The following is a 23,454-nucleotide window of genomic DNA, read 5'->3' on the forward strand; positions in this document are numbered from 1 at the left end:
AGGCTTAGTCTGTTTGTTTGCCTTAGAGTCTACTGTCCAAAATTGTCTGAAAGTTATATTATACACACAAATATAGTGTCACTGTAGTCCTGTGTGTTAAATAATGTATGCTACCCCAAGCCATTTATCTACAGTAATCCAGTTTGCCATCCTCTCTAAATGGCCGAGTCAAGTGAATGATGTTTTACTGCTGAAAACCAGCAACAATGTATAAAGGGCTTTTGGGTTGTAAGGAGAAGCAATGGGCGCTCAAAATGTTAAGGGATCACAGCTGTAGAGCAAAGATTTTTATGGATGCGTAAATTCATTTAATTGGAAGCCTATTGAAATGTCACAGAGGTGATTAAAAGACACAGACACTATGAATTTTCTTTTTTGCACTTCTGACACTCTTAAGCAGAAGTAACATAATACATTTCTTCCATCAGGGTGGGCAGAGTACCCACAATATATGGGGTTAAAAGCTGTACACATAATATGAATAATATACAGTGTGTTGGAATATAATATGTGTAATATTATAAACGGCATACGACAGAAAAGTCTGAAATGTAATCTAAACTAGACATTTGCACCTGAAGTATTGCATACACACAACAGTCCCAATGCCTGTTGTTATTTCTTCAAAATATTTATATTTATAATTTATAGAGAATGTGACATGGACATGTCTGTACTGAGTCACATGACACAACAGGCAGCAGGCTGTGCTGGCATCCTATGCATTGGATGCTTCCAACCCAGTGGAGGCAAACTGACAGTTATTACAAATGTAGGAAAAACGTTGCATCTCTCTCATTCTGTAATTCATGTTTTAAGACTAACTGACATCCATTAAAAAGAGACGAGATACATGATGGCCTTCATCTGTCGTCATTTGGTGACTTCAAAGAACGTTTCTAAGATAAAACATTTAAAGGATGTTTTGAATGTCTTACTTATAACCAGATCCTGGCTTGGGGTCTTCAAAGCAGGTCCATGTTCATCTTGGGGTCTGAGATGAACCCTCTGCTTCTTCATCTGCTGGAGGAGGAGAAAAGAAACAATCATGACCTCATCCCTTGCTGGTGTGGACTCATGGGAGGGTTTGGGGGTGAGTGTGGGCAGCAGGTGCTTGGCTCTGTGTCGTAAATGTGACACATCAAAAAGTATCATGCGCGTGGACAAGTGACTGAATTATTTACTTCAACTTGTTTACAGTATGTTTTACTGCCAAGGGGACATGGATGAGTGTACCAGTCAACAGTACAGACCAATTTTCAAGCAGATAATTAAATATTGAAAGTCTTCATTTTGATTCAGGATGATTAAAGATTATTCTTTGAATTTTCAGCCGTCTAGACTAGTCTGGTGATGCAGCAGATCAAATGGTATCTCAATTTCAACAACATCACAACAACGGCCGTTCAATGTTTGTTTACCCTGTGTTTATTACAATAATTTTGATAAGCATCCAGACACCGGAAATTCTTTCTTCAAGAATAAGCTTTCATTCATTATTCTCTCAATCCTGACCAGTGTGATGTGGTCACCACACTCCTCATTACAGAATCAAAATGACAAATTACATGATCCTATGTGCCAGATATGAGCATTTCTTTGGTATTTTCAGCTTTTTTCCAAGGTCAAAACTGTTAAAATAATGATACATAAAATACACATATTTTTTATTATAATGCTAAAAGGTTTATGTATAATGATAATAATGTAATCTTCCACGTTAACTGGCTCTACCTTAGCATCCCCAGAGATGTCTGTGTGTCCGTCCGTCTCAACGGGTAGCGGGGCTCCGGGGACCGGCATGGACAGACACTGGCGCACTGCATCATGGGACTCTCGTCTCCCCACAGAGCTGAAAGAAAACTGCTCTTCATCCACCTGCCATAATCTCAGTAGTCGATATTGACTCAACATGCCCTGGGTGTTCCAGCTGATAAATGACACAATTCCTCTTGCACCCTCAGTGCAATGCTTTAAAGCTGTCTCAGGTCTGAGAGGAGGGATGTCTGGGAGCTCTTCATATAAATGGCCTGGGTTATTTGGGGTGGTCAATCACTCCATGGATGAAAGCGAACAAACTGTTTGACCAGGTCAGGACAGAAGTGAACTGTGACTCAAACTAGAGAATTAAATGATGCGCAGGACATAACAGAGTGACAGGACTCATAAAGGTGTGTACCATGTAGGCTGAGGACTTACTTTTGCTGCATGTCTTCCCCTCCCTCCCTCCCTCCCTCCCTCCCTCCCTCCCTCCCTCCCTCCCTCCCTCCCTCCCTCCCTCCCTCCCTCCCTCCCTCCCTCCCTCCCTCCCTCCCTCCCTCCCTCCCTCCCTCCCTCTCCCTCTCTCTCTCTCTCTCTCTCTCTTTCTCTTTCTCTTTCTCTCTCTAATAACTATCTAATAAATCATGAAAATGCCCCCCAAAATATTAGAGAATTCTTACATTTCTTTTCCATCGCTTTTTCTCCTCTCTTTCTTCTTGTCTGTCTTTGCCTGCTTTCCACCCAAAAGAGATCCGATCTTGTGTTCCTTCTTCTCCTCTTTCACCTTAGAAAGATCTCCCTTTTTACCACCCGGAGCAGGAAGCTTGCTCTTCCGGAAGCCGAACCAGTTGGCCAACGACGACCCAGATTTCGGCTTTATTTCAGTTGTTTTGTCCTGCTCTTGTGACTTCTGCAAGTTCTCCTCTATTCCCAGCATCACCTTCTCCTCGATCGTGGTGATGGTCGTTTGTCTCTCGAATTCTCCAGGAACAGGTTCTCCAAAGGCGCTGGACAGTTGCTGTTCAATCTGAACCCGGTTGGCTTGTTCTCTCTGGTGTTTCAAACTAAACCTATCATTGGAAGCTCCCAAATGAGAAGGAATTGGCAAGCCCTCTTCAATCAAAAAATTGTTCAGCAGCGATCTGTTCATTGGACAATGGTAGCTACTGGAGCAGCTCATGCTTCCTTGGAACACATCGCCGAGAGAGTTCAACGAGCTTCCTGAGTGAGTTTTAATCTGGGTGCGGACCTTTCCGGACCTGCTAACATTCGGTCGGTCCATGTAGCGCGCTCCAAAGCTCTGGCTTCGAGCTTTGGCTCCGTTCATGCCCATGACCGGTTTGAGAGGCGGTCTGGTAGACACTGACACGGACCTCTTGAAGAGCCAGCCCTCCTCGTCAAACCCCCAATCCAGCATGGTCCCGGTCCCGGTCTGGACCGCGGGCGGTGCTACAGGAGGCTCAGAGTCCAGCGAGCTGCAACGCGTCTCGATCTTCCGCTCTGCTTTAGCCTTGGCTATGGCCGCGTTCACGCCGGGTAGCATTTGACAGGAGTGTGCTTCGAGGTTGAAGGCCTGTACCGCTTTTGAACGGCGCGCACTGTTGCTATCGTTTTGGTCGCGCCTCCCCAGGACGAGGAAGGTGTTGGCTTGCATTGGGGACGTGTCTGGAGCTTTGCCACCAACAGGAAGGGCTGTCTTCACGGCCCTGGAGATGGAGAGGTGAGGGTTATTGCCGATCCCAAGGCAGACAGCGGAACCCTGGGGTGAGACTTCAGGAGCCTGCTGATCACCCGCTCCTTGCTGACAGTTCGCCTTGTTTTGAACATAGTTTTCCTCGTGTGAAGTCAACCTGTTCTTGGACAACTGGGTGGAGTCGGCTTCGTTGGATTCTTGAACGGGTAACGTATGGTGAACCTTTGAAGGAACACGTTTAGGAGAAGTGCCCATTTTGGGGGCCTTGTGGCGAGCGTCCTGAGTTTTGATGGGGACTTGGGTTTGCATGTGTTTAACGGGTGATTGCTGGACTGCTTGAGGTTTGCTGCCGTTAGTAGCTGCTTTCGCACCATTTGCGGTTTGAACCGCAGGCTTGTGTGCTTGAGGTAAAGAGTCGTATCCTGGTCTGACTAGTAAGGATGTAGTTCGGCCTGGTGGTAGAGGAGGGGAGGGGGATCTGAGGCCGGAATGGGGAGTGGTGGAGGGCTGGTCTTGGCATCTCTGTTTGAGAGGAGAGTTGGGTAAATTGTTTAAGGTAGGGCCTTTTGGAGCAGAGTCATTTCTGGAGGGTAGTTTTGAGGCAGGCTGAAGAGCCTTGGAGGGGCTCTTGGGACCATCAGTAAAACATGGAGCCTTGAATGTTTTCGATTTACTCCCCGGGGAAAGGGATCCTTCTCCTGCAGTCTCCACACAGCCCAAGATGGCTGCCCCAGGCCCAGCGGGATTCGCAATTTTCTCAGCCATCTGTTGAGATACCTTAGAGCTGCTTTGGACCTTGGTGAAATTGGACTTTGCACTAGGAATGTTGTGTACAGGAGGGTTTGAGCGGCCTTTGGGCCTGTGGTGAACCTTAATCAGCTTTTGATGAAGGGGCGAATGCAGCTGCTTGGGCTGTTCCGGACCCCCATCTGCACTCTTGCTCCTGAGAATGAAGGCCTTCCTTGCCGAATCACAAGCCTGGGGCTTGGGTTTCCTTTGAGGGGACTCCAAGATGGTATAGTCCTTTGTGTCAGCTGGAGGCAGGTTGGCCTTCTCCCTGTAGTGAGGCATGTCCATGGAGGCACTGCGCTGTCTGGCCTCACTGGCCCAGCTCAAAACTTGAGCCGCAGTGTGCTGAATCGGCAGACTCATGTCTCTAGCCCCGGCCTCAAGCTGTTTGTCCACGACTCTGCTTTGCTGCTGCTTGACCAGATCAAACCTAGACTTGCGTTCACCAGACCTGCTTTGGCCTCCGTCTCTCTCCTTCCACTTTTTAAAGACAGGTCGCTCGCTCGTTTCTCCCTGGTCTGAGTTATCTGGTTTGCAAGAGTGGGGGGAGCTCTCGGTTGGGCTGACGCCAGGTATAATAGCGGGGTCCTCGTGGAAGACCTTCTCTGTGACAGTCGACAGGAAGCTCCCTGTGAGCTTCACCGGCTCCTCTGAGGATGAGCCGTCCGGGGAACGGGCTTTGCCGTACGACGCTCCTGATCCGGCTCCACCAGCGTCCTCTGGTGAAGGACTCTCTTTCGACAATGTGTCACCAGACTGAGGTGGGTCGTCGTCTGCGTCGTCTGAGTCTGAGGGTAAGGCGGGGACTTCTGCTCCTGGCTTGAAGGTCTTCGCCTTCGTCACCGCCAGTTTAGGAACCATCCCCTGTGGCCCACATTTAACCCCCAAAGAGTATATTCCCTCGTTGGAGGTCATGCAGTCTTTATAATGGGATGTGGGGACCAGGAAGGAAGACTCCTTGGGACTCCGCATCTGCAGCCTCTTCAGGCCCTTGAGAATGTGTCCCTCCTTCCATCCTAGATCCGGCTGCTCTGATGGCACGGCGGAGGTGTTGCTGGACACAGAACCGGCGCTCATCCTCTTCTCCCGGCTGAGGGCACACTGTCGAAAGCAGAGGGAGTCAGGTGGCTGAGCGGTGAGGGAATCGGGTTAGTAATCAGAAGGTCACTGGTTTGATTCTCGGCCGTTCCAAAAGTGACGTGCTATGTGACGTGTCTGTAAATGACTAAATGTAAATGAAAGCAGGACCACAAGCCATACATGCCGTGTTTTTTTGTGTGAAGAAAGAGAGAGAGCCTCTGAACTAAAAGCAGTAACATGACATGAGGGGTTGCATGACTGCATATGGCTTACACAGGGTGTTTAATAAGGATATCAGGAAGACATACTGCTTATTGCTACGAAACTGCTTAAAACATACCTTTGTAATTAAGTTTTTAATTGTGAATTGACTGTTATTGTACATTACTATGTAAGACCGTGATTATAATGTACTGTGGCTCTTTGAGCGCAAGAAAAGCTCATTACAAATAAAACACATTATTCCCGTTGTCATGAGTATGATACCTGCTTGGAGGAGCCCCGCCCGTCGGCCCAGGTGTGGGACCCGCTGGAGTATTCGCTCCCTGCGCTGGAGAGAGACGCCTCACTGCTGCTGCAGCTGCTGCGAGGGCAGGTGAGGCTCAGCAGGCTGGGCCATCTTCCAGAGGGAGCCCCTGCCTTCCCATTCCTCTGGGCCTCCTGGAAGCACACCAGATCACTGGGATTAGTCTTGAGGAACAAACTGTTGTAACCGTGCTGAATGATGTCACTAGGATTATCAGTCTCCAGCAACAAGCTAATGTAACTGTGCTGATTTTGTTGTTGTTGTTTATCGAATCAATAAAGCATCATATGTTAGATGTTATTTACTTTAATTGGTTGAGGAGTCGCACGTGGAGATGAGGGAGAGAAATAAAGGACGATACAATCAATCAGCCGAGTTGTGAATTTAGGGTTGTTGTCACACGGCAGCATTGGTCTTGCGTGTGTAGTTCAGAGGACTAACACCTGGGTTTCTAGACAACAGACGCTAAACATAGAAGAAGGACTGAAAACCTAAGTCCACTCACAGGACCCACAGAATGGTGATACTACAGGGTGAAGCAAAACCCAAGTAAGAGGCCCACTCTCTCCTGCCAGCTGTCTAACAGAGCCTGCTCTGACTCCCTCAGGTGGGATAAATCGATGCCCAGAAAGAACACTTGTGTAACATACTGTTTGTCGGCATGTTTTTCAAGGCAGATAATCTCCATTTCAATAAGGATACAATGTATATGTGTACATAGAACATAAAGACAGTATATGTAACAATTACATTACACACAAAAAATAGCGGGTGGAAAATCTCCATTAAGAGGAAGTCCACTAAAACTATACCCCAACAAATGTAGCTATCTCTTCTTTCACAAGCCAATCTTTGTGTTTTCACTCACGAAAAGTCTTCCATTTCATTCAATGGGCACTTTTCTCTTTACTGGACAACACAGCACACAAGTGGAGATAGTTCCCTATGGTGGTCTATTTGTATTTGTCACAGCGCACAAATAATCAATATGCTGAATACATCGCTGTCTCTTTCCATCCAAAGGCTAATTGAGGAAAGGAATGACATTTTCTGCTCCACTGGCTGGAGAGACCTCACTCTTTAATGTGGTTATTCACTTTTCGCTGTGGAGGCAGATAAGCCTGGGTATCTTATTATTACATATTATTATCTACAAGGTCAGCTAAAAATATATTTATTTTAAATCTTTTCACAATCTTCGCAGTCAAAAGAGGTGCAACCCACTGAGTAATTAGCCTCTTTGTGTTTCAGGAGGTCACTGATATTTCCCAAGTTTGAGCGTTATAAATGTGTTGAGTATTCACACTGTGGACTGCAGGATTCAGGTCCGTTCCTTCTATGTGTCTCCGGCTGGAAGCACAAGACCTTGGCTTCCTTAAAGAAGGCTTCTTTATCTAACCTTTCAGGGAATGTGAATCATGCTGTTGCCATTGGAATTCCAATAAGTGAACAAAGCCAGGGAGATGTGCTCCTGGGAGAGTCGATCTATCTCTGCTGCTATGCTGTGTCTCTCAGCATCATCTTAGTATCACTACCATGGAAGCCATGTCTGCACAGTCTCTTAGAAGGACTATTAGTGTGGCAATTTCCAGCAAAGAGACGCCACTAACCGAATGGCAGAGGTGGAATTAGTAATTGTAGCTCTCACCGGGGAACAGAGTAGTCTAAGAAGCAGCACTCGTTTAAGGCTGAATCTTTGGTAGTATAGAGTGTATCTGAAAGACAATTCACAACCAATCCTATAGTGGGGATTGTGAAATGACTCAAAGGTGTTGCGCCAGCACAGTTAAATGCTGTATGCATCCTGTCCTGTGCCAATTTAAGATAGGTGTGCTATGAACCTTTTCCTAAATAGCATTGATCTCTGCTATAGAGGAGCCATTGCCAGCTTTTCTCTCAAAGTCATTAGTGTCATCTGTTAGCAATAATTAATGTGAATAGACAATAATTGCATCAGGGATCTGGGGACCTCAGTAATTTGGTCCATTCATTGATATTCACCTAGTATGTGATGATCAGCTCCATTCTTCATTTCACATGCACTGCGGGAGAATGCTGAACCAAAGCTTGTTTCAGTGGATTAATCTGGGAACTAATTACAGTTAGGAAGTTGAAGAGTTACAATGAGATTATGTACAACTGATACAGTCTTAACAAAACATTATTTTGGAAAGACACTGTAAGTCAAGGACGATGTCAGTGCAAGTGGAGAATGTGTTTTTTTTTCTCCTCTGCCCATATCTCAACTTCTTTAAGTGGAATTTGGAGTGGGGAGACTAGAGAATATATTAAATGTGTTGCAATGCCAAAGCGGGTTTCTTTGAGCAGGATTCACGGTCAACTCATTTAAAAAGTTGAAAGTCTTCATTGCTTTCATGCTCTCATAACATTTGGAGGAGGCAAACCCTAAGAAAAACAGTACAGGTCTGATCCATTAAAATAATTGCATTCGTCATAAGACTAAAATCAATATAGAACTGCTTTTATTCTTTACAGCACTTTAATACTTAGCATGTGCCCTTTATCCAACCCCAGACCTTTAAAATGCTTTTATTTTGTACCTTATGTAATGAATGAAGTTCCACTGTACAAGCCCAGAACAGGTTACAGTACACACAACCTTTTATATCACCAGGGTCAAACACCAGCACAGACAGTAGATAGAAAAGATTTCAGTCTAATAAATAAGATGTGGACTAGTCTGTGTGTTTAAAGGTACTGCAGGTGGTGTCAGACTGATAGAAAAGCATAGGTCCTTCTTGTCCATGAACTCAGTCTTTGAGGACAAAACAAAAACAAATATCCATGCTGGTGCCTTGTTGGTTTTGTGTCCATCGATGAAGTGAAAAGCAACAAAAACTGACCGACCCAAGGTGCCCACCTGACGACAAACTTGTGCACAGGATCCCTTGGACTTGTTAAGACTGAATTACATGTTTAAGTAATGTGAACAGTTAGTGTGGGTGGTCTAAGCACAGGGTGAAAAATGAGAAACTTTCTGTTTGTTAGAATCTTGTCGCGGAGGAATCTTTGTTGCATAGAAATACTGTGTTCAACCCACTACAATCATTATCTGATGTAGAGTTGAAGTGTTATGGAGGAAATACATCTTTTATGAAGAATGTATTATAAAAAACCTATTAGAACATATGTGAAAGAATGTATTCTCCTGTATGAATCTTCTGTGAAACTCTTTGAGGGAACAGAGGTTACATCTTCCATTCTTGGAACATGATTGACAATCTCTAATGGGCCAGTATTGTGACATAATGGACTGGTATTTACTGCATATCATTATTTGATTATTGAACCCTACTATGTTCAATAAAAAACCCTTCATTATCACCGAAGTGTTTCAAATAGAGAACATGTAACAGTAAGACACTTTATCCACCATGATGAATCTAAAAATGTTTCTTGTCACCCTATGAAGCTGACCTTCCTATGGTCTCCTCCACTCCACTTTTGTCCTCTCTGGTGGGTCTAATGACTCTCTCCGCTGTCATTTACCTCTGTTTCCCCCGAGGGCGCGGTGCCCAGCCATGTGTTCATCCATACTCCCTTTCCACCCTTCACCTGCATCCGCCAACACTCAGCTACTACCCTCTCTCATCTACTCTCCTCCTTTATCCCTCCCTCCCTCTCTCCATCTCTCTCTCTCCCTCCCTCCCTCCCTCTCTATTTATTGATCTCTGTCTTTGTCTCTCTCTCTGACTCCACCTCCCTCCCTCCCTCTCTCCCTCTCTCCCTCTCTCTCTCTCTCTCTCTCTCTCTCTCTCTCTCTCTCTCTCTCTCCCTCTCTCTTTATCCATCTCTGACTCCATCTCTCTCTCCCTCCCTGCCTCTCTCCATCTCTCTCTCCCTCCCTCTTTCTTTATCCATCTCTCTTTGTCTCTCTCTCTCCCTCCCTCTCCCTCTATCCTTCTCCCTCTCTCCATGTCTCTATCCCTCCCTCCCTGTCCCTCTATCCTCCTCCCTCTCTCCATGTCTCTATCCCTCCCTCCCTCTCCCTCTATCCTCCTCCCTCTCTCCATCTCTCTCTCTCTTTCACTCCCTCTCTCCATCTCTCTCTCCCTCTGTGGCTCTGTGCTGTCGCTCGCCCGGGCTGTAATTAGACTGCGATGCTGTTCACTTTCTCTGTTCGCACCAGGTAGAGATGAGGGGAGCGCCAGGGCCTGCTGGCCTGAGCAGCCAGCAGATCAAGCTGGAGCCTGGCTGGAGCCTGGCTGGAGCTTGGCTGGGTCTATCTCCTCACCTGGGGGACTGGGCCTCAGCTGGGCTGAAGCTAGCACTCACTGCCTGCACATGCTCACTTCCAGGCTGGTCAAGATGAGATTCTTACTTGTTCTCATACAAACCCCAGCCCCTCCACCCCCCCCCCTCCTCATCTAACTGTTTATTGGAGGTACACAGTACCTGTTCAGACCCTGCATCCTATGTTGACAAATATTGCCTTTTGAGATTTGTAACTGTTTTTACTCTTTCGCTTTTGTTTCTCACTGAATACATAATAATGTGTATTTGCAATGCACTTAATATTTAGGTAAAATCTCTGAGTTGTACAGGTTACATGTCTGATATATACTGGTATGGTATTGATGTGAAATGTCTTGTGTAGCCAGGTATTAAATATTTACGATGAACACGAAAGTATGGACTAGATTCACTTTCACTTGAAAAGACCGACAATTAAAAGGTCATTTTATTTGAGTTTTGAGCGCGGCGTCATGCTGCCCACACCAAGCCAGAGGAGACTGAGTGACGAGTGATGCTCCTTACTTCACTAACAACCTCCGACAATCAAAGTGTGTTACGCAGCGCTCGAGCGGAACCTCGACGCTCACAAGCCGCAGCCTCTCCCTCAAGTTGAAAAACAAAAACTCAATTTCAATAATTCATACATCATTGGCTCCATGTTGCCTCGCAATTTTGAAAGAAGCTCCATCTGCCCTCCCGTCAGTTCACCCTGCGGTTAGCATCTGCTCCGTCCCCCCCCCCGGCTCCTCCACCCCCCATCCCCCCCCGAGGGCTTCACAGCCAGTGATGGGAGTAATAAGGTGACCTGTGTTTCAGTTCAGAAGGCTCTCTGCAGCTGGCAGAAAAGAAATCTCGTGAGCCTTAATGGAGTCCAGGACATGGAGTCTGAGAAGCAGTCTCCAGCAGTTATCCACTCCGAGTAGGCTCTTCTTGATAAACACCTTCTTCACTAGGTCTCAGGCTGCAATACCACGTTCATTACCCAGGCGCGGCCAGGTGCATTTGGTATTGAAGTGAGGCCCGAGCAGAAGAGCCATCATGGCCGGCCATATGAGCAGGTGCGTTTTGGATGAAGCATATTGTATATGTGTTTGTTAGGGACAACTTTTGATATGAGGGACTTTTGATTTGTGGGACAATCTTTGGAAAATAATACATGATTGATGACTGAATTCTGTTTTCCTGCCTTTTTCTCTTTTTAGCTTCCTCTTTTTGCTTTTAACTTTTCAATCGACTTCAAACTGTTTCATTTTGCCTTCAAACTGGGTCTCAAACCAGCTACCCCTGACCCCACGTTTATTGCAAACCAAAGTCGAACACTCCCTGCTGGCGTCAGAAACGACACATTTATTGTTATATACGTAAAAATCTCCTGCCATTATTCACATGCATCCAAAAGTTCCCACCACAGGTATATTACATAGCTCTTACACCTAACACAGCACTCATGCTAGCCTTGATATACCCAGAGAAGGAGGTTTGCCAGTCATCCTGCAAGAGACCCGCGTCTCTCCCGAGAGTCTCCAGGAAGTGTAGATAGGGGATGACGCTGAACGATATCTGCTACATCATCATGTTCGGCTCCTGTCACATCTCCATATCTGTCTGCACTGTTGCATTAAAACAGCTCTAGGCTAAATAATATGCTAACGTCTCAGTCGGCTACAGTGACTCACACGCCCCTCCTCAGCCTTCCGGAAGGTTCTAACAGCTGAAGCACTGCTGTGTTGTTAACTGAGGTGGCACGACGCAGCGACACATCATCTGTTTTTGCCTAACTGGCAGAAAAGTATAACAACAACAATAAAGATCTTCAAGAAGTTATCTTCTTTTATGGGTAGAATAAACTCAAAGACAACGAACCACCGTGCCAAACCTGCACCAACCAACAGGGCAGAAGTGAGAATACACCATCATTTCATGTAAAAAATAATAATATTTATATTTATATATATCAAATGTTAGCTATTGACTTAGCTTTCTTTCATTAAAGATTCCAATTATTGATCATTAAGTAATGACAACACTAATACAAATGGTGCATTGCACTAATGTTCTGGACGACACACGGTTGTCCTCCAGTGTCTGACACAATAATGCTCCTTCATTTCAGTGCTACCAGCTTCACTTTGGCTTATCACAAACACACACGATGCCAAGAAGGGCATATCTGGATTTAATTGCTTAGGAGCCTGAAATCTCGCTTGAGGTTGCAGTCTTTTCATTTGGCAGATAAATACTTTATGGCCAGCATCCTCTGCATAACTACACTGTAATTATTTTCATTCATTCTTATCCAGATTCACATTTTCAAGCCCGAACAGAGGCTCCTGTGTACTGTGTAATATGGTGATTGTCCACAACACCAAAGGCCTTTTCAATCAAATGGGAAACCATGAAGACTGGCAGAGTGATCATGTATGATTGAAGAGGGACAGTGAATGTATTCTTCCTCACGATAAAACAAACACTAAAACAATAGAAACATAATACTCTATTCTCTTACCTTTGTGACTTTCTACTACTTTCCTCTTACTATGGTAACAGAAGAATCGGTTTGTCAGTTCCATTATAACTTCAAATCCCTGCAGATGCTGATCTTTCACAGTAATAACCACAGATGCTCCCTCAGCTAGTCTCTGGACTTGACCTTTACAGAAAAGGTTGGCCATCAGGGAAAAACCTGCCAATGCCCACCTTAGCCTTAATGAACTAGTGGGGGACTCATGCATCGCAAACGTTTGTAAAAATGAGTTTTTAGGACGTGTTATACTCTCGTAACGTCATTCAGTAACTTTACTGTATGTACCCTCAATGTTCCTAAACATTTTTTGATAGTTGGGGCTGACTAGTTGTAATCTGATATTAGACGTATGTGTAGATGAGTAGTTTGTTTTTGGTGGAAAGACAAAAGCTTTGTCCATGGATAATAACTCCTCAACCAAACAATGAGGATTAATAAATACTGCTGGGTTTGGTGGCTCCACTAGTCAGGGACATAAAATATATATAAATATAAAATATAAAAATCTCCTAGTGCACTTTAAAAATAAATCACAATCTACCCATGGATCTGTTTTGACAGTCTCAGAGAACCAAGGAAGGGGGCTGACAGTGTCTGAACTTTATGGCTTTAACTGCTGAAAATCGGGCCATAATAAATGACAAATGCGATCATTAGCAGACTATTTGTCGCTCTGTTAATTAATAATATTTTTCTCACAGTATATTTGCATTAAAAGCAGTCATATCACGATTAGTCTGATAGCTAAATGCCATTTTTGCCCTCATAAAACACAATAAAGAATAGTCTCCCACTGTATGCCTTATAGACTTCATTCAATTATGTAATTAGTCTTCACTAATTACCTGTTAGTAACATTAAACTCAAGCCATTAAGCCTACCTGGAGACAGGTGACAGGTCTGTGTCAGCCTACGTGGAGACAGGTGACAGGTCTGTCAGCCTACCAGGTGACAGGTCTGTCAGCCTACCTGGAGACAGGTGACAGGTCTGTGTCAGCCTACCTGTGCGACAGGACTGGAGGAGGTTTTGACGCGCTGCTGGAAGAGCACGTTGAGTATTCGGTTCTGCTGCTCCAGGTCAAACACCCGCGTCCTCAGCTTGACACACTCCTCCCTCAGGTCCTGGCAGCCAACAGCAGACATACAATCAGAAACTCACATCGTATCCGTCACAAAATACAGTGACAGCCTTCTATTGGTCAGGAGATAATATAAAAGGCCTGACGCAGGAAGAAAAATCACAGCTCCAATCAACGGCCTTTTATAAAAACATATTCTTCCTAAAAGCATTCATAATGCATTATGTGCAGATGGATGACTGGCGTTGTTAACCATCAAACACATGGTCAGCATTTCAATATTCATGAAAAAAAGACTTGTGATTGCAAATGGGTCCTCACAGACATGATCATCTCATAGCTTCTTCACACATGATGAGGACAAGGCTATTCATCATTCTGACAGCAGGTCATTACATCACTGATGGCCTCTTTCAGACATGATTGTATCAGCTAATGATGCTTCAATCAAACAACACAAACCTTTTGAGTAAGGAGTGCTTGGACCACCTGATTAGCCACCTTGGGAGGAGGGAGGGAGGAAGAGGAATAAAAAAGAAAAACAGAGAGTGGGATGAGAGAGAAGGATAAAAAGATGGAGAACGAGAGAGACGAGATTAGAAAGTGAGAGAAAGAGAGAGAGAGAGAGAGAGAGAGAGAGAGAGAGAGAGAGAGAGAGAGAGAGAGAGAGAGAGAGAGAGAGAGATTAACACAGAGTCAGGCCAGCAGTCAATAGTATATTGTATTTCCATGCTTACTTGTTACAGTTTACAGAAGAAAGCAAAGTTAGATATCAATAATCATACTTGAGCTGGTAGAGCCAAATATCAGGATTGTAATATAGTAACTGTAGGGCATGACGCTGCTATATTATAGGTCAATTATAATAATACTGTATTAATTTAGAAGTTGCTTTTATCCAAAGCAACATACAGGGGGCGATTTGAACCTGTGCCCTCTTAATTTGCTGTCAAATGCTGTAACCACTGAGCTACGCCGATGCATTGCTACAGCATGGTTTGACTGAGGGTAAATTCAGGCTGACGAACTTGAGGAATCACATCCTACTAATCTGCTTGGAGAGGAGCTGAAGGTTTTCAGTTGAAGCAGCCAAGAGTTACATAACAGTCCACAGGTCCCAAGCATCACATAGTTTAACTGTAATGACCTCAACCGACTTTGATCAACGGATCTGATGTTCTTAAGTACTGGGTGTACTGTCTGGAATGAAATCAAGTCTGTAGTAGGCTAGACACAATGCTGCAAGAGCAGCTCAGCTGACTTGTTCTTCATCTTGTCGCTCAACTGTGTGTGGTGAGCTAAGGCTTTCATCCATCTCACAGTGCGTGGCTGGCTGCTGATGAGAACGAGAGGAGAGAGAGGCACTTGAGAGAATTGAGATTGAGCCTTGGATATGGAAATGTGTGTGAGACACAGGCTATTGTGAGTGACTGACAGTCTGAACAACTCATCTCCATTTTGTTGATTCATCCTCCTTGTAAATTTCTTGTCACAAAGATGTGAAGACTCGCCGGAGATTACACAAGTCATGACAAAGTGCGTGTTGAGAGTTCAGCGAGTACAAAATAAATGCTCAAACTACGTCTCAAAGCCAGCCAGGAGGATTAATTTGGCGTTGGTTGCTTAAAAAGTTGAGCTTTCTACCTGAACACTTCAAATTCGAGAAGGCAGTTATCTCCATGGTAACAGCCTCATTATGGAAGCATTCTCAGTTACAGGATAGCGGGGCTCACAGCAGAATGGAGAGACTGTTGTGAGGGAGGACAGAAAATATTTAATTCAACTCACACTCTCCACACATACCCTGGGCACCAGGACCACTGTTCCTGCTAAAGTCCTGGTGACGGTCCAAGGATTAATAATCTGGATTTGATGAGACCGCTTTAATTAGTCCTCATAATCTCTTCCACGGGCTACACCCAGAAAATGTCTCTGCTTTGAGTTCCCTGGGCTCAGGAGCGTGTGAGTTTGAGTGTCAGACTGCTATCTGAAACCTGACACAACTCTGACAGAGCAAGATCCACGATCAGCTTGGTGACAAGCTGTCAAGTCAATCACGACATGGCGACCAATTGGCATGTAGGTGTGTGTGTGTGTGATTTCTGTGAGCGAGCAAGAGAGGAGAGAGAAAAGGAAGAAAAAAAGGAATCTCACTCACTTCATCCAGACAGCGTTCATACTGCCTCCTCTGGTTGTCGTTCTCCATGGTCAGGGCCGAGTTTTCCTCCTGTCACGGCAAAACACCAACAGCTAAACCACGTGTAATTACCGCACAAAGAGCAGAAGTTATCCATCCGTGTGTGAGTGCAGCGTGGCTGAGCTGCTTGCCTACTCGAGCAGGCACTGGACTCCCTTCTGGAGCACTTCTCACGGTGGTCATGTTGACAACAGCACCATGAGATTCAGATTCTCCCATACTGGGTTAGACCTGATCTCATTACCGCTGTCTGGGGATGCGTTACATGAAGGAACTAACATCATTCAGTGATGAGAAACATGTTCCAGACTTGAACTTCTGTGGAAATAGCTGCCAGCAGTTGATTTACGTATACGTTAATATGAAAATCAAGGGTTTTGTTGGCAAATGACAGGTCATCTCTTGTCTCTCTGTATCTCTTGGGTAACGACATACCAGACCATGAATTACATTAATGATAATCAATACACTGCGACAGCTTCAGAGATTAATGTGACGTGTAGCTTCAAGTTCAGTGATGCATGACATGTTTCCTAAAACACGGATTCCAAGTGTTATACAGTTTAAGTTTGTAACTTTCAACACAGTTTAGAAACCACCAAAGGTTTGTCCCTATTTCATTTGATCAATTTCAAGGTGTCTTACCCTCACTATATGCATCAATTGTTCTCAGTGTATATTGCCTGACACGGATCACAATAAAAATCTCCAAAGTGTCCAAATAATTTCTTAAAGAGACTTGTGGCCATTCTGGTGTTGGTTGTTTAGCAGCACGGTATTCCAGACTGTACCAATCGAGACAGTACCAATCCAGACTGTACCAATCCAGACTGTACCAATCGAGACAGTACCAATCCAGACTGTACCAATTAAGACTGTACCAATCGAGACAGTACCAATCCAGACTGTACCAATTGAGACAGTACCAATCGAGAGCTGTTCCACTCCTGGAACACTGAGGGGACTTCCCATCCAGATGATTGATTCTGTTAATCTATCAAAGGACACAACACAAATACTAGCCAGAAGACTCAGAACTAATGATGATGAGTGCATGTTTGCCAAAACATCTTAAGGGAGGGTAGAAAAGAGTTGCACGAGGACAGGAAGGGAGCAGTGAGAATGTAGAGCGGCAGAGTTCACCACACATGATCTACTTGGGGTGTGAGTGGGCAGCCCACCAGCTCAGCTGGAGTTCAAAGCGTACAGAAACACTAGGAGAAGGGTGGTGTTCGAAACCAACACAGGATGTGTTCAATAAACTACATCCAAGTCCTGGAGACAAAAGGGAGGTCCATCTGAATCACAAATGGGTGGCAGATACAGAAATAGGACTGAGTATTACTGTATTGTGCTTACTGTTTGTGTCACACTTTGAGCCATGCAGCACTTTACCGCAGCAACATTGCCTGGTTCACCAGTAGGTAAGCCAGATTTTAGGCCAGAGATGACCCTTAATTAGTCCATTAGTGCATTAGTATATTCATACAGCAGTCTGTTAACATGCTCCTACGGTATGTATTGTGCTTCCATTAAAAAATGTAATAAACAACACTGCAACTGTTATTGATATAATATAGAAACATTTTCGAAATTCCTTGAGTCAAAGTAACCTGAAATACACTGTAGGTATGTGGCCTATAAGAGATCTTCTATACACTGTGACTTCACTTCAGTGCAAAATACCTTTTCTCAAGACTTGTCATGATACTCTAGACAAGATTCTCCGAGTGCTCTGAGTGATTTTGAGGAGGAAGTCCACAGGACACTAACAGTTTAAAAGGCCAGGAGTCACCCTGAAGGCATACCGCCTTTAAGACTATCCATTTTAAAGGTCAGGGAAATCAAAGTTATGAGCCTGAACTTTAAGCAATCAGGCCTTATAAAAGATGGCCTAGGTGGGCCTTCATCCACTATCGATGTGATATTACTTCACCTTTACAAATGAGGAGTATTGATTTACAAGCGGAACACTTTTGCCAGTTATCAGCACCACCCATTTTCCAGATGGTTTGATTGACATGCGGAGTGCACAGCAGCAACAGGAGTCTCTGTCTCACTTGCCTGACTCCCCAGCAACTGAGAAACAACTGGCTTTTCAGTTGAGGAGGTTCAGAGAATCAGATGAGCTACTCCCCCACACAGTGGGCACAGTGTGACGTGTGTGTGTGTGTGTGTGTGTGTGGGGGGGGGGGGATGTGTGTGTGTGTGTGTGTGTGTGGGGGGGGGAGGTTATTTATGCTCCCCTTTTCATTTGCTGCTCCCCAAGCAAATTGTTCATGGAGGACTACCAGGAAGCCTCCTGAGCCTGTCTTCATGACCCGAAAAACTTGTTGATTAAACCAAAATGGAAATGTCATAAGGTTCTCTGGTTTTGGATGGAAAGTTTAATCACAAGTGTAATTTCAAAAAATGGCAGTCATCATATATAAATGGTAGGCACCGGGATATCCAAAACACTTAAATACGTGAATATCCATTCAGCACGTAATCTACAGCGCCAGACAACGTAATCAATTAATGTAATTGCAGTAATTCATCTAATGGCGTTATCGCTAATGAGGATGTATATGGTTGTCCATGTGTGCCACCTTAAATACAATCCCACTGCATATGGGGCACTCAGCTGTCGCTTCGACAATTAAATAAAAAGAAAACAGGATCTCACCAAGCCTGATAATAACATCTAAACATGCAAATCGATATCATCCATTACCTCGGAGTATCTCACTTCATTGTATCTGGAGGGCGGCTGGTGGGTCAGCCCATATTTCCTGGACAGTCCTGCATGTTGTCCAGAGTTAAACTAAAGAGTCAAACAGTCTCTCCTATTTTAATTTCTACTTTGTTTTGACTTTCCAGGCAGGTTGTTTATTAAAGACGGCTCAAGAATGGATTCATAAAACTAAAATAATGAAATCCATGATTCATAACTTAAAATTAAAAACTGATTTAGGCTCTCTTTGTGGATGACTAGTTGTCTGGTATGTAATTAAGGCAAGGTAATGATCTGATCAATAATGCCAGCTCTGTTGACAGATGGTAACTCATTTAGCTTTCTGCACGCAAGGTGTACATTTGGAATAAATTCACTGGAACACTGATCCAAAATGTTGACTACCCTGTCATCATTTTAATCATCACCCACAGTAAAGTGCTTGATGAAAAGTCAAACTCTATTAACTCTTTGTTGTCCCTATCTGCCTTCGGTTTTGTTAAATACTGTAAATACAGTATGAGACATTCATAAAACTGTCTGGAAATTGTCACTGTTCTAATCTTTTCATCACGTTTCTGGTGGGAGACTTAACACACTAGCTGTCCACATTGGAAACTATATTGATAACCAGATTAATTACTATATTGATTACTGGATTAATTACTATAGTGAAGGGATGGAGCTATATCCAGCGACTGACTGAGGGTTATTTGTCTGTTTATGACGGGCTTTTGTCAGTTGTTTTCAACTGAACTTGAGACACCAAAGCTAATAGAACCCCAACACTTGGAAAACCACTAGAATAAGAAGTTGGATGATTCTTTCTGTACACAAACACAGTCGAACCACAACTTAGAACAAGATCAACCCAGCCCACATGCAGTCGACATTAGTAATAACACAAAACAGCTGGGGGGGTGAGGCTGGGGGGTGAGGCTGGGGGCTTGAGGCTGGGGGGGTGGGCAGGGGGCTTGAGGCTGAGGGGGGGGTGAGGCTGGGGGGATAAGGCTGGGGGCTTGAGGCAGGGGGGTGAGGCTGGGGGGTGAGGCTGGGGGCTTGAGGCTGGGGGGGTGGGCAGGGGGCTTGAGGCTGGGGGGGTGAGGCAGGGGGGGTGAAGCTGGGGGGGTGAGGCTGGGGGGGTGAGGCTGGGGGGGTGAGGCAGACTGACCTCCAGGGCTCTGAGTCGCTCCAGGAGGGGGCTGTGGTCGTCCGCCTCGTCCTTGGGCCTGCTGTCGGCCCCGGGGGGCCTGAGCCGGCCGGGGGCCAAGGGGGCCAGGGGCGGACCCTCCAGACTGTCCTGTTGCTTCCACATCTCCTCCAGGAGCTTGTCCTGCAGCACAGCGGGGTCAAAGGTCACCAGCTGCACACTCCTGGAGCGAGTGACCGGTCCAGAATAATCTGATTCTCTGCAGTGTGTGAGAGGCAGCCCTCAGCACCAGATGAGCGCAGTCTGGTTATGTGATTATGAGATTTGTACGACACAAATTTAAATGGTTCCACCGTAAATCAATTGATTCCAACACCCTTAAAAATATAAAATATCGGATTTGATAATATCCAATCTTGTCATCTGGAACCGAGTTTAAAATAAATGGTAATGACAGAATACAGATGACCACTAAAGTGTGTTAAGTAGATCCCAAACCGTTTTTAGAGTTGATGCTATAAATGCAGATCACATCAACGCTTCAGACAGCACCTAGACTTGTTTATCCACACATTGTAACGAGGGCATTTTCATCAAGATACAATCAAGATTAACTTGGACGTTAGCCTGCTCGCTTTTGAATGACTTCACGTACAATATAACAATTTTAAACACATTTAAACAAGATGTCTTGCCCTATAAACCAAAGCAACCGGTGGGAAAACTAACTAATCATGACTAGTCCAAATTCCCAACCACAGAAACTTCAAACCCTCATTTACAACCAAAAAACAATCAGCCACACAAACGGACCACAATGATAAATTAAATCAATTCCCCACTATTTAGAAACCTTCTGGTTCCGCACTTAGTTTTTTAGACCTTGCCTTGCTATACACCCATTTAGTTGTGAACAAGTATTCATTACTTTTCTTTTTTCATAGTATAATTCAATTTCGGATGTTACAAAACATCCAGCCTTTACAAGCCTCTTATGCAGACAGACCCATGAGATTGTTTGAACTTTGCATAAAATCCCTACTAATTAAAAGCACATTGTTAATAATGAGGCCTATTTGCATTTGTTATAAGGTTCATTAGCTTTTACATTGAGCACTTTGCCCACACAGGGCAAGGCATTAACTGCACTTCATAAGTCCTGAGCACAAGTGTGCATGTGTGTGGCCCGTGTGTGTGTGCGCGTGCAGGGGCGCGTGTGTGTGTGCGCGTGCAGGTGGGCGTGTGTGTGCGCGTGTGCGGGCATGCTTGTGTGTGTGTTTAAGTGAAGAGAGACAGACACAGAGAGAAAGAGAGAGAACAACACAGAGAGACAGAGAGAGGGAGGGAGAAGGAGTGAGAGTGTTATTGAGTGAGTAAGTCATTGGTGGAGCGGGGGGCACAGATAGATCAATGTGCAGCTGCCTTTCTAACAACCCAACAACCTCACAGCAGAAACAACGGGAAACAGGCAGGGAAAGTGGCTTCCCTTATGAGGAAATACTGAACAATAATTGAACAACAAAACAATTCCGAGCAGTAAACACTGGTAACCACCTTCTAAGAGGAGTCTTCAAGCTCCACCTGGGCTCTATACTGGCCGGCCTAAGAGCTCTCAAAGACAACGCTGCCACACTGCAGTTATCGTTAATTAAAACTGTTGTTTTTCAGATGTTTTTGACCAGCGGCACAGTCTCATAAAAGCCTGCACACACATTACTGTTGAAGATGCTACACTTAAAACAGGAAGCGTTTTTTGTTCCACTGTACTGACATTTTGTATTACTGTAGTTGAGATGTTACCTTTGCACTTGTGTGATCTCAATACTTTTTTACCTCATAATAATCACTCACCATGCATGGGGATATGTTTACTATCAAGGTTAAGTTTTCATCTTATTTTGATCTTTTACTAGCAGAAATTGGTTTCCATAAACTTGCTTGCAGGCTCAACAAAAACATCTTGACTGAATTTCCCAGACGTTCTTTCATGTACTGTAGTCCTGAATTGAACACCACGGTCAACTGGAAATCTATTATTGCAAATTTACCCTTCAAAATATTTAGTAGTGTAGGAAAGGTCTTAGTCCATGTCTAACAAGGTGTATGATAGATACAGACTGATAGCTACAGGCAATGATAGGTACAGGCAGTGATGGATACAGGCAGTGATAGGTACAGACAGTGATAGACACAGGCAGTGATAGCTACAGGCAGTGATAGCTACAGGCAGTGATAGGTACAAGCAGTGATAGCTCCAGGCAGTGATAGCTACAGACTGATAGATGATACAGGCCCATAGACACGGGGCTTCAGGTAGTTCAGTTCAGGTACCTTGTAGGCCTTCATGAGGTCCAGAGGGTCCACCACCGCCCCCTCAAGGGGGTCCTGGTTCTGCAGCAGGATTCTCACAGTCTCCTCCATCCTGCACATGACAGGACAGGTCATAACACAGTCAATACATACTGCCTTTCACAACCTTAGAAAAGTTAGTTATTAACAAAACATTGTGTTCTAATGGCAATCATAATATTAAAGTGAACCTGTTATATCTACAGTTCTCTTTCTATCCAATTGTCATTATGTTGTAGTTTTTTCCCGAATACAACATTTCAATCAGGAACTCTTGTCGCTCATAAATAAAACTATTTCAAGATTGGATCTAAGATACACAAACGAGGCATTATCGTACACAACCATCAAAAATCCTCGCTGAGGAAGACTCAGTTTACAGAATCACGAATGAAAGCAAAAGTCTGATCCTTTGTCCTTTGCTTGTCCATTATTTCCCACATTTTGATAGTATTCCTGTCAGTAACCTTTCCAAACAAAAGTCATGCCAGCTGACATTTGTGCTCATAGCCCTCATTTAACGGACGCATCCATGTTGGCTGTTTGGTAATCGTCTTTGCTTTGAGCGATGCATGCTTGAGAAACACTGACCATGGTCCTCATTATGCCAGACCCAGTGACATTTTGCCCCGCCGTTTCCAAATCAGATTTCCTCTGCCCGACGCGTGAGGCAGGGCCATTAGCACAAGCCACTTGACTGTGACCACGCCATCGGCATTCTGAGGGAACCACTGGCAATGACCCGAAAACACACTCAGCAAATGAACAGGACGCTTCGTCAGGGTCTCACACACTTGGCTAGAAAATGTATAAAAGAGATTGTTTTCACTACTTAATAAATCCCCCCAAAAAACGACGTAGGGATTGTACATATTTGTAAAACTTAATGTTACATTTTACTTTCTGCAAGAACTATGAATATCACATCCTATTATATCCTAGCATACCAACAACCTCTAATTCAGTACCACCGCACTTTAATCAGTTTAAACGCGTTCCTGTTTCGAAACGCATGCGTAACAACACGATGATGAACACAATTATCATCTCATCAAAAGTGTTGATTCTCTTTCTCCCACACAAAAATCAACAACTCACCCCATGCTTTTTTTCCATCCAAAATCTGAGCAGTCATTCCCCTTAAACAAGGCTACTAACATGGTGCACATTCTCCTCAGGTCCATCGCGTGGAGTCGGTCATTCCGTGTGTTTAAGTGGGCATCGGGGGGAAGTGGGTCTGGCGGTCTCTATGTAGGCCACAGAGAAATAATGTGAGCCTGAATGCTCCCGGGATCGAACAAGGGACATGTTCCACGCTCCGGCCAGCTATTCC

At 44.6% G+C, this 23,454-nt stretch overlaps 1 protein-coding gene across 1 annotated transcript in view; it reads right to left on the reverse strand.

Annotated features, from left to right (window-relative positions):
* LOC146233553 (nck-associated protein 5-like) overlaps positions 1-23,224 on the reverse strand; it is a 31,153-nt gene extending 7,929 nt beyond the window's left edge. Inside the window, exons 1-10 of the mRNA XM_084688446.1 lie at positions 23,220-23,224; positions 22,104-22,194; positions 19,794-19,955; positions 15,868-15,936; positions 14,172-14,210; positions 13,633-13,752; positions 5,810-5,983; positions 2,442-5,344; positions 1,735-1,852; positions 939-1,020 (exon numbers count right to left, since the gene is read on the reverse strand). Of these exons, the coding sequence (XP_084544572.1) occupies positions 939-1,020; positions 1,735-1,852; positions 2,442-5,344; positions 5,810-5,983; positions 13,633-13,752; positions 14,172-14,210; positions 15,868-15,936; positions 19,794-19,955; positions 22,104-22,194; positions 23,220-23,224 (3,763 nt within the window). The remainder of the gene's footprint in view (positions 1-938; positions 1,021-1,734; positions 1,853-2,441; positions 5,345-5,809; positions 5,984-13,632; positions 13,753-14,171; positions 14,211-15,867; positions 15,937-19,793; positions 19,956-22,103; positions 22,195-23,219) is intronic.
* Between the last annotated feature and the right edge of the window lie 230 nt (positions 23,225-23,454).

Source organism: Hypomesus nipponensis, chromosome 23 (assembly GCF_054491055.1).
Source record: "Hypomesus nipponensis isolate SF chromosome 23, ASM5449105v1, whole genome shotgun sequence".
NCBI lineage: Eukaryota > Metazoa > Chordata > Actinopteri > Osmeriformes > Osmeridae > Hypomesus > Hypomesus nipponensis.